Genomic DNA, 14,598 nt, shown 5'->3' on the forward strand with positions numbered 1-14,598 from the left:
AATCATATCTTCTCTAAGTCTTTTCTGCCTCAGCTTAAATTCCTTCAATCACTATGACATAGATTTCACTTCTCGCAGCCCTCTGATCACCCTTTGCTGAACATGTTTCAATTCATCCCTAAAATGTGTATCTGCAACTAAACACCAAAATTTAGGTCTGGTATGAACAAAGGAAAGATTTGTGGGGACCTCACCTCCTTTCTTCTACTTCTTAGAAAAACATATCCTTTGTATTTCAAGGCTGTCAACCAAGACTGGCATTCTACCCTGTTCCTGCAAAACTGCTAGCTGGACAAACCTTTGCTGAAGGCCTGATGCCACAATATTGAAAGACAAAGAAAAAAAAATACATACTTTTTCATCAGCTATTTAAGGATTTTTACAATCTGACTTCAATCTGCTTTTTCAAACTTATTTTACTCTATATTCCTCCATGAGAACAGTGTGGGATGTTGGGCAAAAACTCAGGATGAACTGGGTTCAGGTCTCTGTCTCTTCCTCCTCCAATTTCATTGCCATCAGGACAGAAAGACCCAGAGGAGACTAGAACATAGTCCAGCCTTGGCTGAGATTAAACCAACTTCTTTAAAAAAGATTTTGTACTAACAGAGGGCTTTGTGTAATCTGGATAATAGCGACACAATGCTATAGTACTTTAAGGTTTACATTTTAACGACCAAGAATAAATCCATTTTAAAAATAAGGAAACTGAGGATTGTTCACCATCACCAAGCACGGAGGTATCAGAGCCATACTCAATCTCTGGCCTTTTAATTCCAAGCCTTTCCATTGTGTCATACCTCCTTTCTATATGGCTTAAATTCCTATCATGTTGACAGAGGGATTATGGGCCAGCAGAAGGTACTGCTACAATCTGTTGATGAGTTTCCAGTCAGTGGAGGGATGGATCTATCAGGGGATGGATGGCCCCTTTTTAAAGATGCTATTGCTGATTAGAATTGGAATATATTCCTTTTTGATTCTGCAAATCTATGTACACAGGCTTGTTCAGGACAGTTCAAATATGGGGAAAAGCTATTTATTTGTAAAATCAAGGAAAGAACCTATGCTTTTTTGTTTGTTTTTATTTCCTGAAGCTGCCTTTTCTCTAAAGTCCTGATTTCTTAAGAATCACAGAATCTCAGAGACTCATGCCAGAAGAAAAATTCCCTTTTATGAAATTATTCCCAACTCAAGAGTATCTGATTCTTTTGATTTTGGTGGCAACCATCAGGAGGAAGGAAAGGATTATATTCTAAGAAAGATTTTAAAATTATACAACTTATCTGTACCAATAATAGTCCTGTGAATTATTGTCCATGATAGGCTCTATGTCTTTATAATATAATGTGCTACTTGACATATTTTGTGATGTTTTGTGATGTGACATATTTTGATATGTTGGATGAGACTTTAGGTATCATAGATCCAATGGCATGATGGAAAGTGCATTGAATGTGGAATCAGATGATTTGGTTCTGTTGCATATTTGCTATGTAACTTTAAGTAAATCGAGTGATTTTGGGGCCTTAGTTTCCTATCTTTGAAAAAAGGTTCCCTTTAGCTCAATTAAACTTCTCATTTTACACATGAAGAAACTAAGATGTAGGAAGTGCTGATGGGCATACAAATAAGAGTTTGAATTTGAATACAAGTCTAATTTTTCCCCTAACATTACATCTTTATTTTCAAAATTTCATGTAAAAATATACTTTTCATGGTGCTCTCATGATTGCTTGCTGCACCCTAGGCTGATAATCACTTTGCCTATCCTTAGTTGGGGCCATTAGGCACAGCTACCTTGGAAACTAGAATAAGAGATTGGTAGAAGAACTCTGGAGAAAAAAGGCACATGCCCTTTTTGCCCTAGAGAGGCCTTTGCAAAAGGGATTATCAACCACTTGTCCCTCTTTTCCCAGGATGTGAAAGGATTTCTTCAGTCTTGTTTTTCAAAAGATTATCCAGAAGTTAATAAAGTATTGCATTTATTTACCACTTTAAAAATCAATATCCTCATAACTTGGCCAGGTCAGCAATCCAGATATTATCCCCATTGTACAGATGAGAAGCCCAGAGAGGTGAATTCAGTTGTCCAAAGTCACAGCTACTAAGAGATGAAGTTGGATTCAAATACATATTCTCAGTTCTCTTTCCATTAACCAGCTCTCTCATGCATACGCATTTCTGCTCTTTATACACAGTAAAGAATTTTCAATCAAGAATAACACCCAGAGAAACTGACAAGATGCTGATTGGAATCACTTGCACAGGTGGAAATTCCCTAATGCCTTTTTCCACTCTGCCAGATTATAGTAATTATTAAACTGTAGGCAAAAATCTCTGAGATTTTTGGTCTTGCTTACCCCAGCACCAAACTAATGGCCTCAAGTGGCAAGTCAAACACAAGGAAAATCCAGGATGTGTATCTGGAAGGGTTATAGGATTACAAAATCATTAAGCTGGAAGGGAACTTGGAGGTCAAATACAACCCTGAAGCTTTTGCTTTTTTTTTTTTTTTTTGCTTATGCAAACTCACTCACACACTGGGAAGGAAGGAGCAACATAAATTTAATTTCAATCTCATGGACTTTTGTTCTATGACCCGAACTTCAAAGTCCAACTGGATGGAATTTAAGTTCCACAGGATAGGGCTTTATACAATGATTTTTTCCTAGGCTCATGAACTGAGCGCTCAGCAATCTACTCATAGATGTTCAGAGCTGAAAAAAAACTCAGAAATCATCTAGTAGGAACTATTCCTTTAACAGAGGAGGAATAGAGGGGGCCAGAAATGACAAAGGTCTTGCTAAGGTCATGTCAGCAACAGAGTCAGCACTTGAACCCAGTTCTCTTGCCTCCTAGTTGGAAGTGATTTTTACTACTACGCCCCAGCTGCTCATGCGCTTTCCAACAGCTGTAAACCAATTGGCAAAGATAGGTCCCACCCAATCCATCTGGCAGGAAGATGTCTGAGCCAGCTCCAGCAGACCATTTGTCGTCTGGGGTATGCAGGGACGATTCACAGACAGAGCTTGCTTCCCTTCTCACATTCCCATCAGTTTCTAAATACAGTCACTCCTCCCCACCCCCACCCAACATTCTTCAGCCTTAAACTACTATAGAAATGTGAGTTACTGCTATTATTACTATTCAGCACTGTAAGAGCCAGACTATCCTTTGGAGAGATCCGCCTGGGATACTGTACATTTGGCTACCATTGCACACACCCACCAACCTGCTCTTACTTATTTACACCCAGGCAGGAACCTGGGGGTGAGGAAGGAGAGCACCCAGAGAGCTCTTTAAAGACACTGTCATTTAAATAATCGCTTGACCCAAGCACTACTGCCTAGTACCAGGCAGACTAAGTGCCCTAGAGGGCAGCTGTCAGAGATGGGTGGCATCCTCCTACTCTGAAAGGCCTGCCTTGAACCTCATCTCCCCCAAGGAACAAAAGCAGGCAGGATCCTGGGTGTGGATGGTTCCTGCAGATGCAGGGTTGTCTCTTCCTGCTCCTCAGTCAGAGCCAACGCAGCCTCCCCTTCACCTCCACCCCATCGCCCCCGGTTCCCATAGCGAAGCGATAGGAATAGATAGATGTACTTACTGCTGGTGTTCATGGTGACGCCCTGGCTCTGAATTTCTCATTCAACAAAGAGGCCAAGACGGTTCTTTAAATGTGGTCCCCCTTTGCTCCAATGCTCACCTGGTGGTGGTGGGGAGGGGGAGGGCGGCGTCGGAGAGGAGGGGTAGAGGAGGGACTATCAGGGAGAGGGGCTCGAGATGATCTGCAAGGTTTCTTCCAGCTCTAAATCCTATGATCAGGTGGTCTTTTCTATCCCAGGTATGCCCTTTCTGCCCTCAGTCTGCCTCTCTCTGCCTCTTGACTCTGCTCTCGATCTTGGGAAGGCAGAAGCAATGAATGACAAGCAGATAGGCTAGCAGACAGGGCATGCAGGCCCGCGGACAGACAAACCGACTGAGTGCCGCTGCCCTGGCGCCTCGCCTGCGCTTTCGCTGGCTCCAGGGTTCCCCCGTGCAATGCGGACCAATTCCAGCTGGACTTTTCCTGTGAGCGCTCCAAGGGGGTGTGGACCACTGGAGGGAGGGAAAAGCAGGGTGGGGGGGGTAGGGAGGGAGAGAAGGGAGGGAGCCAGGCTGCAGCCCCGCTCCTGTCCAAGCGAAGCCAAGCCGCGGCTACGAGGTTCTCGCCCAGCCCCAGAACTCGCTTGGCAGCCGAGGCGGGGAGCCCCGAATGCCCACTCCGCGCCCCGCCCTGCCCCGCCCCGCCTCGCCGCGTGCCTGGAGAGTCTGCAGGGGATGCTTTCGGGAGGTCTGGACTCTGCCAGGGAACGGGGACCAGAAAAAGAGGAGAACCAGACCCGGGAAGAAGCCTTCCCGCAGGGTTTGCTAGCTTTACCAGCGCCTAGGGAAGCTGCGGATGGCCGACTGCCGCCCGCCACCTGCTGGATACAATGCGATGCGCTCAGGCTCCTGGCATTTTGGGGGGACCGAGAAGCACAATAATGTTTCGCATTTCTAAAACGCTTCGGGTTTACAAAGCACTTAAAATTATTACACATGGAACTGCAAGGGGCCCTTAGAGACCACCTAGCTTGACCACTCCTTTGGAAATTGAGAAAAGTGGCCCCAAAACAGGGAAATACTCATCATTAGTAACAGGGTTCCAACTATGCGCTTTCCATCCCATCAAGGAGCAATTAGACCTGGCAGGGACTTCAGACATCACTCAGACTAACCTCTTCATTTTGTAATTTGTGTAGACTGAGGCCCAGGGAGAGGAAGTCATACAGCTGGTAAATAGCAGAGTTGTCATCTGTTCCCAGATCTGCAGATTCAAAATCTAGTACTCATTCTAGCAAGCTGTCCTGCTGTTTCTCAGCTCTCACAACAACCCTATGAGATAAAGTCGAGGAGAGCTAGCAATTTAGGTAATAAGCATTTATTAAGTGACTGCTGTATACTAAACACTGTTCAGAACTCTGGAGATCATTATCAAAGAATGATGATATAGCTCATTGTCTCAAGGAGCTCACAGTCTAAGGAGGCAGACAGCATGAAAACAAATGGGTACAAAATACAAACTATATTACCAGCATCAGGGACAATAAAAGAAAACACCAGGAATCAGTAAATGGAGGGTCTTATACTAGGAACAGCAAAAAGGCCAGTGTCATTGGAGAGAAGAACCCATGGGAATGAATCATTTCTAAGATATCTATGTGAGTAAGTTGCAGGTAGTAAGGAGTGTCAAGATTTGAACTCAGGTTCAAATCAGGTTATGCATTGCAGATTTAGAACTCAGCTAAGAACTAGAGATTTTCTGGTCCAATGTTTTCATTTGGATGGGGAAAATGGGAGCAAAACTGAGGACCAGAGTAGGAATATGATTCTTTGAAGGAAAAATAGATAAAAGTAGCTAAACTGAAAAATTAATAATAACTCATACTTAAGGTTTATGAGGAAAATAAGCACATTGTAAAACTTGAATAAGAGTTATTATTACCAGGGTAGCTCACTAGACATTTTATAGATTGGGGAAATTGAGGTCCAGGGAGGGGATATGACTTAATTAGTAACAGAATAGTAATTTGTATTGGATATTTCCAATTTCTTTGCAGTAAGTCATCCACTTTCTCTTCCCTCTTCATAAGAACTCCATGAAGCAAGAAGTACAAATCTTATTCTTTCCATTTTAAAGATGGAGAACTGGAGGCTCCAGGTGATATTATATATTAGATAAGGAAACTGTGGCAGATAGAAGTTGAATGCCTTGCCTAAGGATACACAGGTGGGAAGTATCTAATACAGGATTTGAACTCAGATCTTCCTGATTCCAGACTTTATGATCATTTATAGCCCATATTAAACTCTGAACATTCTATGCTTTTAACATTCAGGATTCTAAAATTTCTTCCAGTCCTGAATTTCTATTATTTTCAGTAGCAGCAATAGTAGAACAAGGCATTGGATTAGAAATTGAGATATGAGTGCTTAGTTCAAATTCTTCAACAAATTTCTTGTATTATTTTAGGCAAACTATTTCTGATCTCTAAGTTTTAGGAAATGACCTCTAACATTGTGTGACTCTAAAAATGGTATATTATTTCTTTTGCTTTCCCTAAGAGGAGGAGAAAGGGACTAGGCCAAAGATATCAAATAGTCAGGGTCCACAGTCCCCAATGCCACCTAAACCAGATTAAAATGAAAGTGAGAAATAGTCTAGAAAATAAATAAAATACAATGAAACATGATGTTAACATGTGGTTTTCTAATTCAATATGCCCTGGCAGGAATCCTTGTCTGCAATTTAGTAGTCTTATTTCTATTTGAGTTTGACACCTCTGCTTAAAGCTTTGGAGTCCTAAGAACATAGTACCTCTTCTTCTTCCATGCTTCTATTTTGATTCTCTTTACATTTTATTCTACATGAACATAGTACCTCTTCTTCTTCCATGCTTCTGTTTTGATTCTCTTTACATTTTATTCTACATTCTATTCATGGTCTGCCACCATGCTCATAGCCCAAGCACTGAAGCTGGCATTAATGCCAATGAGTGGCATTAGCTCCATTCCCAACCACCAACTGCACTCAAGAAAGCTTGGTCTCTGCCCAAGGAAACCAGCAAGGAAATCATTGTATGACTCACTTTGGTTCTTGGCTAACTGTCCTAGGAAATTCCAACTTTCACATGGTCCGTTATCATCTTAAAACATTCTGTGTGTGTGTGTGTGTGTGTGTGTGTGTGTGTGTGTGTGTGTTTGTGGTGGTGGTGGTGGTGGTGGTGGTGGTGGTAATAGAAATGTAGCAAGGAGCATAGAATAGTAAAAAAAAAAAACTCAAGACTTGGGAATGAGTCCCCAGTGGTAGTCCCAGCTCTGCCACTAATTCACAATCTGTCCTTGACGTTCCACTTCAGGCCCTCAGTCTCCCTCTTTGTAAAATAATATGGAATAGTACAATCAATTGATTTCTAAAATACTTTATAATTCTAAATTTTCATTTTCTAAGATGCCTTTCAACTCTGACATAAAATGTTCTGTACCTTTGTTTCGTACTTTTCACCTAGTTCCTGACATCCTGGATCCCTTTCTAGCTCAAATCATATGTTCAAAAATCCTTATTCTGTTTTACAGTGAATGAGAATCACTCTCATAAGATTGGGACATAAATTTCTACTTGTCAATCTATAAAGATGATCAATCACTCAATAGGTATTGATTAGACATCTTCTATCTACCAGTCATTGTACCAATCCCCAGTACCATTGGGGTTATAAAGAAAGGCAAAAGAATATCCTTGATCTCTAGGAGCTCATGTGGGGACTAATAAAGTCATGAAGGTTAAGAAGAAAAAAGTCATTGAGTTTGAAATCAGATATGGATCTTAGAAATAATTTCTTAATTTGTATCAACAAAAAAGAGAAATTATTTTCCTCCTGCTCTATGTTTCAGTCAGATTCCTTCTGGAGTATTATATCCAGTTCTTTGTGTGACATTTTGGGAAGACCACAACAAGTTTGTGTTTGTCTATAGAAGGATGAGGGAACTTGAACCATGTCATAGGATGATAATGTTATTATTATAACAACAATAATAATAGCTGGTACTGATATAATCATATTAAAGTTTGCAAAGATTTAACATGTATAGCTGTTATAAGCTTTGAGGAGCCTTACTCCACTTTCTACTCTTTCTGAATAGTCAGATTCCCAGAGCTGGGTCAGCTACATTTCATCCTTATGGCTCTAGGGGCACCCCTAAAAGATCAGGAATGACTCTTTAGTTCTGGCTCAAGTAAGCTCTCACTAGTGTGCTTCTGCCTAAGATGAACAATTGAGAATCAATTTAATTAACAAACCTGAAACTATGTAAGTGTTAGTTACTAAGGTATTATATCAAAGTAGTTGATATAAAACATCTCAAGCATCCATGGCACACTTTCCTCAGAATATGTATAGAGTCCAGAAGAAAGTGGGCTCATGCTTAGAGATAATGAGTTCTTTTCTCTTATTTATGGAGTATCTGAGAAGTTCTCTTCCATTCATCTGTTGTTGATTCTCAATGTTGACACTATTACTATCTGATCCAGGAAAACTTCTAGGACATTGATTGGGAAGGAAAGTCCAGAATCTTCCAGAACCTCTAAAATGAGTATAGTACTCATCTATCCAAATGTGGGTAGAGAGGCAGATCCAGACCAAGGCCAAAGTTTAGATCTCTTTTCCCTCTCCCATATTAATAGCCAGTTTCTGGAATTACTTCCTCCTTTTTTTAAACTTGCTTGATAATTTATTCCATGAGATATGAGCAAGTTTCCTTGGCCTGCACAAATATGATTCTTATTCAATTTTATTCCAGTTCTATAGGCTTTTTAAGTACTTTATCTAAGATTTATGAGTGACTGCTTAATGGAAACATATTCTTAACTAATTAAGGTATTAAGGTTAAAACTGGGTAGGATAGTTTTAATGCCATCCTTAAATATATATTTTTTCTCATTTGAGCTTCCTTGTGAGGTAGGTAAACTTGTACTTACTGTTTTATAGATGAAGAAATCTAGGCTCACAGATAGTAAGTGATTCATTTTTGATCACATAACTAGTAGGGATTGGAAACTGGGGATGTTTATCTGGGAGTGGGGAAGATAAGCTAGATAGGATCAATGACTTCAAATATCTGGTATGAGGACTTGTTCTCTGTGGGGCCAGAGGGCAGGACTAGGAGTAAATTTGACTTAATTTCAGGGAGGCACATTTTTGTTTGATATGAATAAAAATTTCCTGTCAATGGAATGGAGCTCCCTTGACTGGAAACACTCAAAGAGAGGTTGAGTGGCCACTTAATAGGGACATTGCAAAGGATTTTCACACTTACACAGTTTGGACTAGATACCCTCTAATAACCTTCCTAAGCTATGATTCTATAACCTCAGACAACCTTCTCATCTTGATAAAAAAGCTCAGAGAAGAGAAATGAATTAGAACCATACTTGCTATATAACCATAAATGCTATATTATTATTTTGATTTCCATTTTTCTCTCCCTCCCCCATCCCTCTCTTTTCAAGATGGCAAGCAATCTGATATAAGTTATACATGTATAATCATATTGAATATATTTCCACAGTAGTCATATTGTGTAAGAAGAATCAGAACAAAATGGGGGAAATCATGAGAAAGAAAGAAAAAAAAAAAACAAAATAAAAAGTGAAAGTAGTATGCTTTGATCTGTATTCAGACTCCATGGTTCTTTCTCTAGATGTGAAAAATGTTATGTTATTGTTGTTGCTGTTAATTCCACAGGTCACAGATCAGATTAGTGGAACTGAGACAAGAATCCAAATCTCCTTATGCTTAGTTTAATATTCTTGTGAATATGGATGTGCTCACACTAATAGAATTTGTGTCTCTGTATCTTAAGGGTCTTAATATTTTTCCACATGAGGACCGATTGAAAGAATTAAGGGTTTCAACCTGGAGAAGGGAAGACTTAGGGAAATATGCTAGTTGCCTTCAAGGATTTGAAAGGTCAGGTGAAGGAGGAAATAGATTTGTTCTTATTGGGAAGAGTAAAAACAATATGTGGAATGGCAAAGAAGAAAATTTAAGTTTGATATAAAGAAAAAAAATCCTAACAAATAGATTCATTCATGCTTTGAAGGTTTCCTTTTACTTCAAGGATCACCTTTAAGTTCAAATATAAAATCTTTTTGACATTCAATGAATTTTATCCCCTTCTACTTTTCCAGTCTTCCTAAATCTTATACCCTGCCACATGCAATGTGATCTAATGACATTGACCTCCTCTGTTCCTCCCACAGGACACTCCATCTCTGGTTTCTATGTATTTTCACTGGTTATCCTTCATACTTGGGATTCTCCTCATCTCTGCCTGACTTCTTTGGCTTCCTTCAAAACTCATCCAAAAGCCCTCTTTATACAAGAAATCTTTCCTTAGTCCTGTAATTCTAGTACCTTTCCTCTGAAATTATCTACAATTATATATATATATATATATATATATATATATATATATATACATACATACATATATATATGTATGTATGTATGTATATGTATATATCCTGTTTGCACATGGCTGCTTTCAAGTTGTCTTTCCCATTAAACTGTTATTACTTGAGATCAAGAGACTTTGTTTTTGCCTCTCCTTGCATCTCTCTAGCTCAGTACAATGCTTGGTATATCATAGGCTCTTAATATATGCATATATGACTTATCTTCACTTGAGATTGTCAAACAAAAGCTGAAGATCATCTTTTGATCTTGTTGAGCATATTGTAAGGGAGATACTTGTTTAGGTTTAGTTTGAACAAAAGGGTCTATGAAGTCCTTTCCAACCCAGCTATTCTGTAATTCTGTGATGGGAAATTAACAGATGTTAATAAGTGTATCAAACTAATTTCCCAAGAAGAATTACAGTGAATATTTTTATGGAGTAAGAAATGATGTATATGAGGAATGAAAAAAGACATGGGAAGATTTGTATGAACTGAAGCAGAATGAAATAAGGAGAACCAAGAGACAGATAATATATAATGTATCAACAGAAATGTCATTAAAAGAAAGTTCAACAGAGTAACTAATACACACACATATACATACATATATATGAACAGATGAGATGCCAATAGTGAAACATTCTTTCCCCCTTTATAACTTTGGGTGAGATGGCAGGATGGGGCAGAAAGACACTAGGACAGACTATACTTTTATTTAAATTAACTGAGGTTAGTCACTGTTTTCTGATGTTCTTGTTGAATTATTTTTCTTTTTTACAAAGGAAGTTTCAAAAGGGGAGGGGAGAAGTTAGAGGTAGAAGTCAAATAATTGATAAAAAGACAGACTTCAGTGAAATACATAAGAAATAGAATTCAGTTCAAGAGATTTAGGCAAATTCATGCAGTAATAAAGAAATAAGAATGTTTAGAAATTCATTCATAAGATCTGGGGACTAATGTCAAGCCTGATTATATTTTGGCTTATTATAAACACAGACTTCCAGTCAGCAGGTTGAAGGAACCAGGGTTAAGCTGAGGGATAGGTCAAAGCAGGGTGGGTCAGGGCAGTTGTGTGGATCAGCAGGAAGCCAAGCTTCAGGGCAGGGCAAGAAGTATTAATGGTTCAGCCAAAAAAAAAAAAAGAAGCTTCTGTTCCTGGAGGTTGCCAGGCAGAGATAGGTCCTGGGTAGAAGGTGTGTGGTTGCAGCAGCCCTGAGGGAGAAGACAGAAAAATTGAGGCAGAGAAGTAAGACCAAACAGAGGAGAAACAAGGGGGAGTTGAAGGAGTTCTGCTGCTTTTGTAGCTGGGTTACCTTATTTTGTCTTATCCCTGGGGCCAACCTGCCTCACTTTTCTGTATCTCTTAGAGGGCTTTATTATTTTTTCAAGACTCCTACCTATTCTAGATTGATTGGCAGGGAGGAAATATGCATTTCTTAAGCATCTACTATGTACCTATGAGTCACTATACTAATTTCTTTATAAATAACATCTCATTTGAATTTCATAACAACACTAAAAGACAAGTGCTATTGTTGTCCCCATTTTATAGAAGAGAAAAATAAGGTGGGGGAGGCAGATAGATAATGGAGTGGATAGAGTGCTGGCCCTGCGTTCAAATTCAGACTCAGGTACTTAACGAGTCCTAGCTGTGTGACCCTGGGCAAATCACTTAACCCCAATTGCCCCAGCAAAAAGCAACAACAAAACAAACAACAAAAGATAATCAGAAGTTAAGTGACTTACTCTTCAGCTGGGAAATGGCTGAATTAATGGAATATTATTGTTCTATAAGAAACAATCAGCAGGATGATTCAGAGAGGCCTGGAGAGACTTACATGAATTGATGCTTTGAGGCTGAATATGAACTATTTTGTTTTATTTTTCTCTACTCCCATTTCAGGGTTCTATGCATTATGCTATGTAGAGGCTTCTGGTTTTCTGTCTGCTTCCTCACTTGCAAAGTCTATAACAAACAGTTGGGTCAAAATTTTCTAGAAGTTTCAACCATCAATTTGTCCACTTCTGTCTTTTTTTTTGGGGGGGGGGAAGGGAAGCAAGAAAGATTTTATTGGTATGGGGGAATCTCCTGGTAAATTCCTATCAAGGCAGATCTATATCTGTTCTGCAATTCCTAGTCTTTGAGAATAACCTGGGGGCACTGAGAAATGAAATGACTTAATCAGGATCCCACTAGTATTCATGAGAGAAGGAACTTGAACCCTGATCATTCTGATGCTGAGTACTATTTCCTATCTTTTAACTCAGGCTTTACTGCTTTCTCCCTTCCTTGTAATCCAGTATAGGTTAAACTAGTATAGGTTCTTCTAAACACGTTTATCATCTGCCCAAGAAAAATCAGATCAAAAAGAGAAAAAATGAGAAAGTAAAAAACAAGCACACAACAAGAAAGGTGAAAATACTAAGTTGTGATCCACATTCAGTCCCCTTAGTCCTCTCTCTGGGTACAGATGGCTCTCTCCATCACAAATCTTTTGGAATTGGCCTGAATCATCTCAACCAGGTCCATCACAATTGATCATTATATAATCTTGTTGTTGCTGGTTACAATGTTCTCTTGGTTCTGCTCACTTCACTTAGCATCAGTTCATGTAAGTCTCTCCAGGCCTCTCTGAATCATCCTGCTGATAGTTTTTTATAAAACAATAATATTCCATTAATTCAGCCATTCCCCAGCTGATGGGCATCCACTCACTTTCCATAACACTTCCTTTTCTGAACACAGTCTGCTCTCTTTTCTATTTCTCCTATAGCCTCTCTCCTGCCAAAACTGCTTTTCATTTTCATCCCAACTTCTAATGCTTGAGTTCACTTTTCTCTCAGTCCATTAACACCCTTCTGGTTTCCCTTCCCATCCTACTCAGCCTGGACCACCCAAGATCCAGTTTTTCCCTTCCCATTCTCTGACTGCCAAGGACTGTTGGAGTAAATTAGGAAATCCAGCCAAATGGCAGTTCTACAGATTTTACTATGTAAGCTGGGTAGAGGGTCAAAGATAGAGTGGGTGGTAAGAAAGTTCAGTCATGTATAGAACCTTCACTCCCTATTCTAGGAATTTAATCACAAAAGGAGAGAAGTGAGAAAAATTTAAAGAGCCAACAGGGTAAAACAAAGGTTTCCCAACATCAGAAATTCTTAAACATTATAAAGGGTAAGCCACTAAAGAACCCAAGGAGAGACAGTATTAAAGATACAGTTTATGAGTATTTGAAAAGGAAAGCAGTGATCAAAATGAGTTAGCATTAATTCATTAAAAATGAGTCATGTCATGAACTAGTAGTTCTCAAGGGAAGGAACTCAAAATATCTAGACTTATTTGAAAAAAGTATTCCAAATGATTAATAATTAAAGAAACTGTGAGGTTCTTTTTCAGACTCATCAGATTGATTAAAAAAAAAAAGAATATGATAAGTTGAAGGAAGTGCAAGAAAACAGGCACAATAATACAATGGAAAACAATTGCCAACTGTGTCCAAAAAATTACTGAACAATGCTTTTATCTAAACAGCATTTACAAAGTCTATATCTCCAAGAGATCCAATAAAAAGGAAAAGGTACTACATATGCAAAAATAGTTATAGCAGCATTTTATTGTGGATGTAAAGAAAAGGAAACTAAATGGATACTTATTGTTAAGTTAGTGAATAACTGATCACATTATGAAGTATGTATATAATGAAATATTCTTACTCTAAAAAAATGAAGAAATAGATAGTTTCAGAGAAATCTGAAAAGACTTTTGTGAGCCAAAGCAAAATGAAATGAGTGGAACCCAGAAATTTATTCTATAACATTAACATTGTAAAAACAAAGTTTTGAAAAACATAACACTGATTAAAGCAATGATCAATAAAGATTTCAGAAGACCAATTGTGAATAATGCTACTCATTTCCTAATGGAGAGAAGATAGACTAATAAAGTGAGATGAATCTTTAGACAGAGCTAATATGAGATTTTGTTTTGCTTGACTATGTTTAATTGTTAATAAGAGTTTTTGTTTTTCTTTTTTTCAATGGGGGGGTTATACAGGAGAAAAAAATGCTTGCTAATAAAAATAATAAAGAATGAGATGGCAAAAAAAGAATGTTTTATCAAACTAAACTAATTTACATTATCAACAAAATTACTAAATCAGGAGATAAATAATAATAATTATTATTAAATGAATATTAATAGTGAATAATATACCTGAATTTCAACAAGACCTTTAAAAAATTTTATTTATCATTTTATTTCTCCCCAATTATATATAAAACATTTTTTAACATTCATTTTTTAGACTTTGAGCTTTAAATTCTCTTCCTCCTTCCTTCCCCTTCCCACTCACATTGAAAAGGAAAGCAATTTGATACATAGAGGTTATATACATTTAGTCATGCAAAACTTATTTCCATATTAATCACATTGTGACAGAAATATTGATTAAAAAAAACCTTAAGAAAAATAAAGCTAAAAAAAAGTATGCTTCAATCTGTATTCAGATACCATCAGTTTTTTTCTCTGGGAATGGACAGGATTTTTCATCTTAAATGCT

The 14,598-nt window shown here is 38.3% G+C and overlaps 1 protein-coding gene across 8 annotated transcripts in view; it reads right to left on the reverse strand.

The window, feature by feature from the left end:
- ABLIM3 (actin binding LIM protein family member 3) overlaps window positions 1-4,379 on the reverse strand; it is a 168,775-nt gene extending 164,396 nt beyond the window's left edge. For 2 of the 8 annotated variants that reach the window (XM_074292132.1, XM_074292131.1), the window contains exon 1: window positions 3,608-4,355. In XM_074292132.1, coding sequence (XP_074148233.1) covers window positions 3,608-3,620 — 13 coding nt within the window. In that variant the 5' untranslated portion in view covers window positions 3,621-4,355. Of the gene's footprint in view, window positions 1-3,607 lie in introns of all 8 variants that reach the window. The other 6 variants (XM_074292126.1, XM_074292127.1, XM_074292128.1 and 3 more) reach the window with 6 other exon arrangements.
- Window positions 4,380-14,598: the final 10,219 nt, after the last annotated feature.

Source organism: Sminthopsis crassicaudata, chromosome 2 (assembly GCF_048593235.1).
Source record: "Sminthopsis crassicaudata isolate SCR6 chromosome 2, ASM4859323v1, whole genome shotgun sequence".
Taxonomy (NCBI): domain Eukaryota; kingdom Metazoa; phylum Chordata; class Mammalia; order Dasyuromorphia; family Dasyuridae; genus Sminthopsis; species Sminthopsis crassicaudata.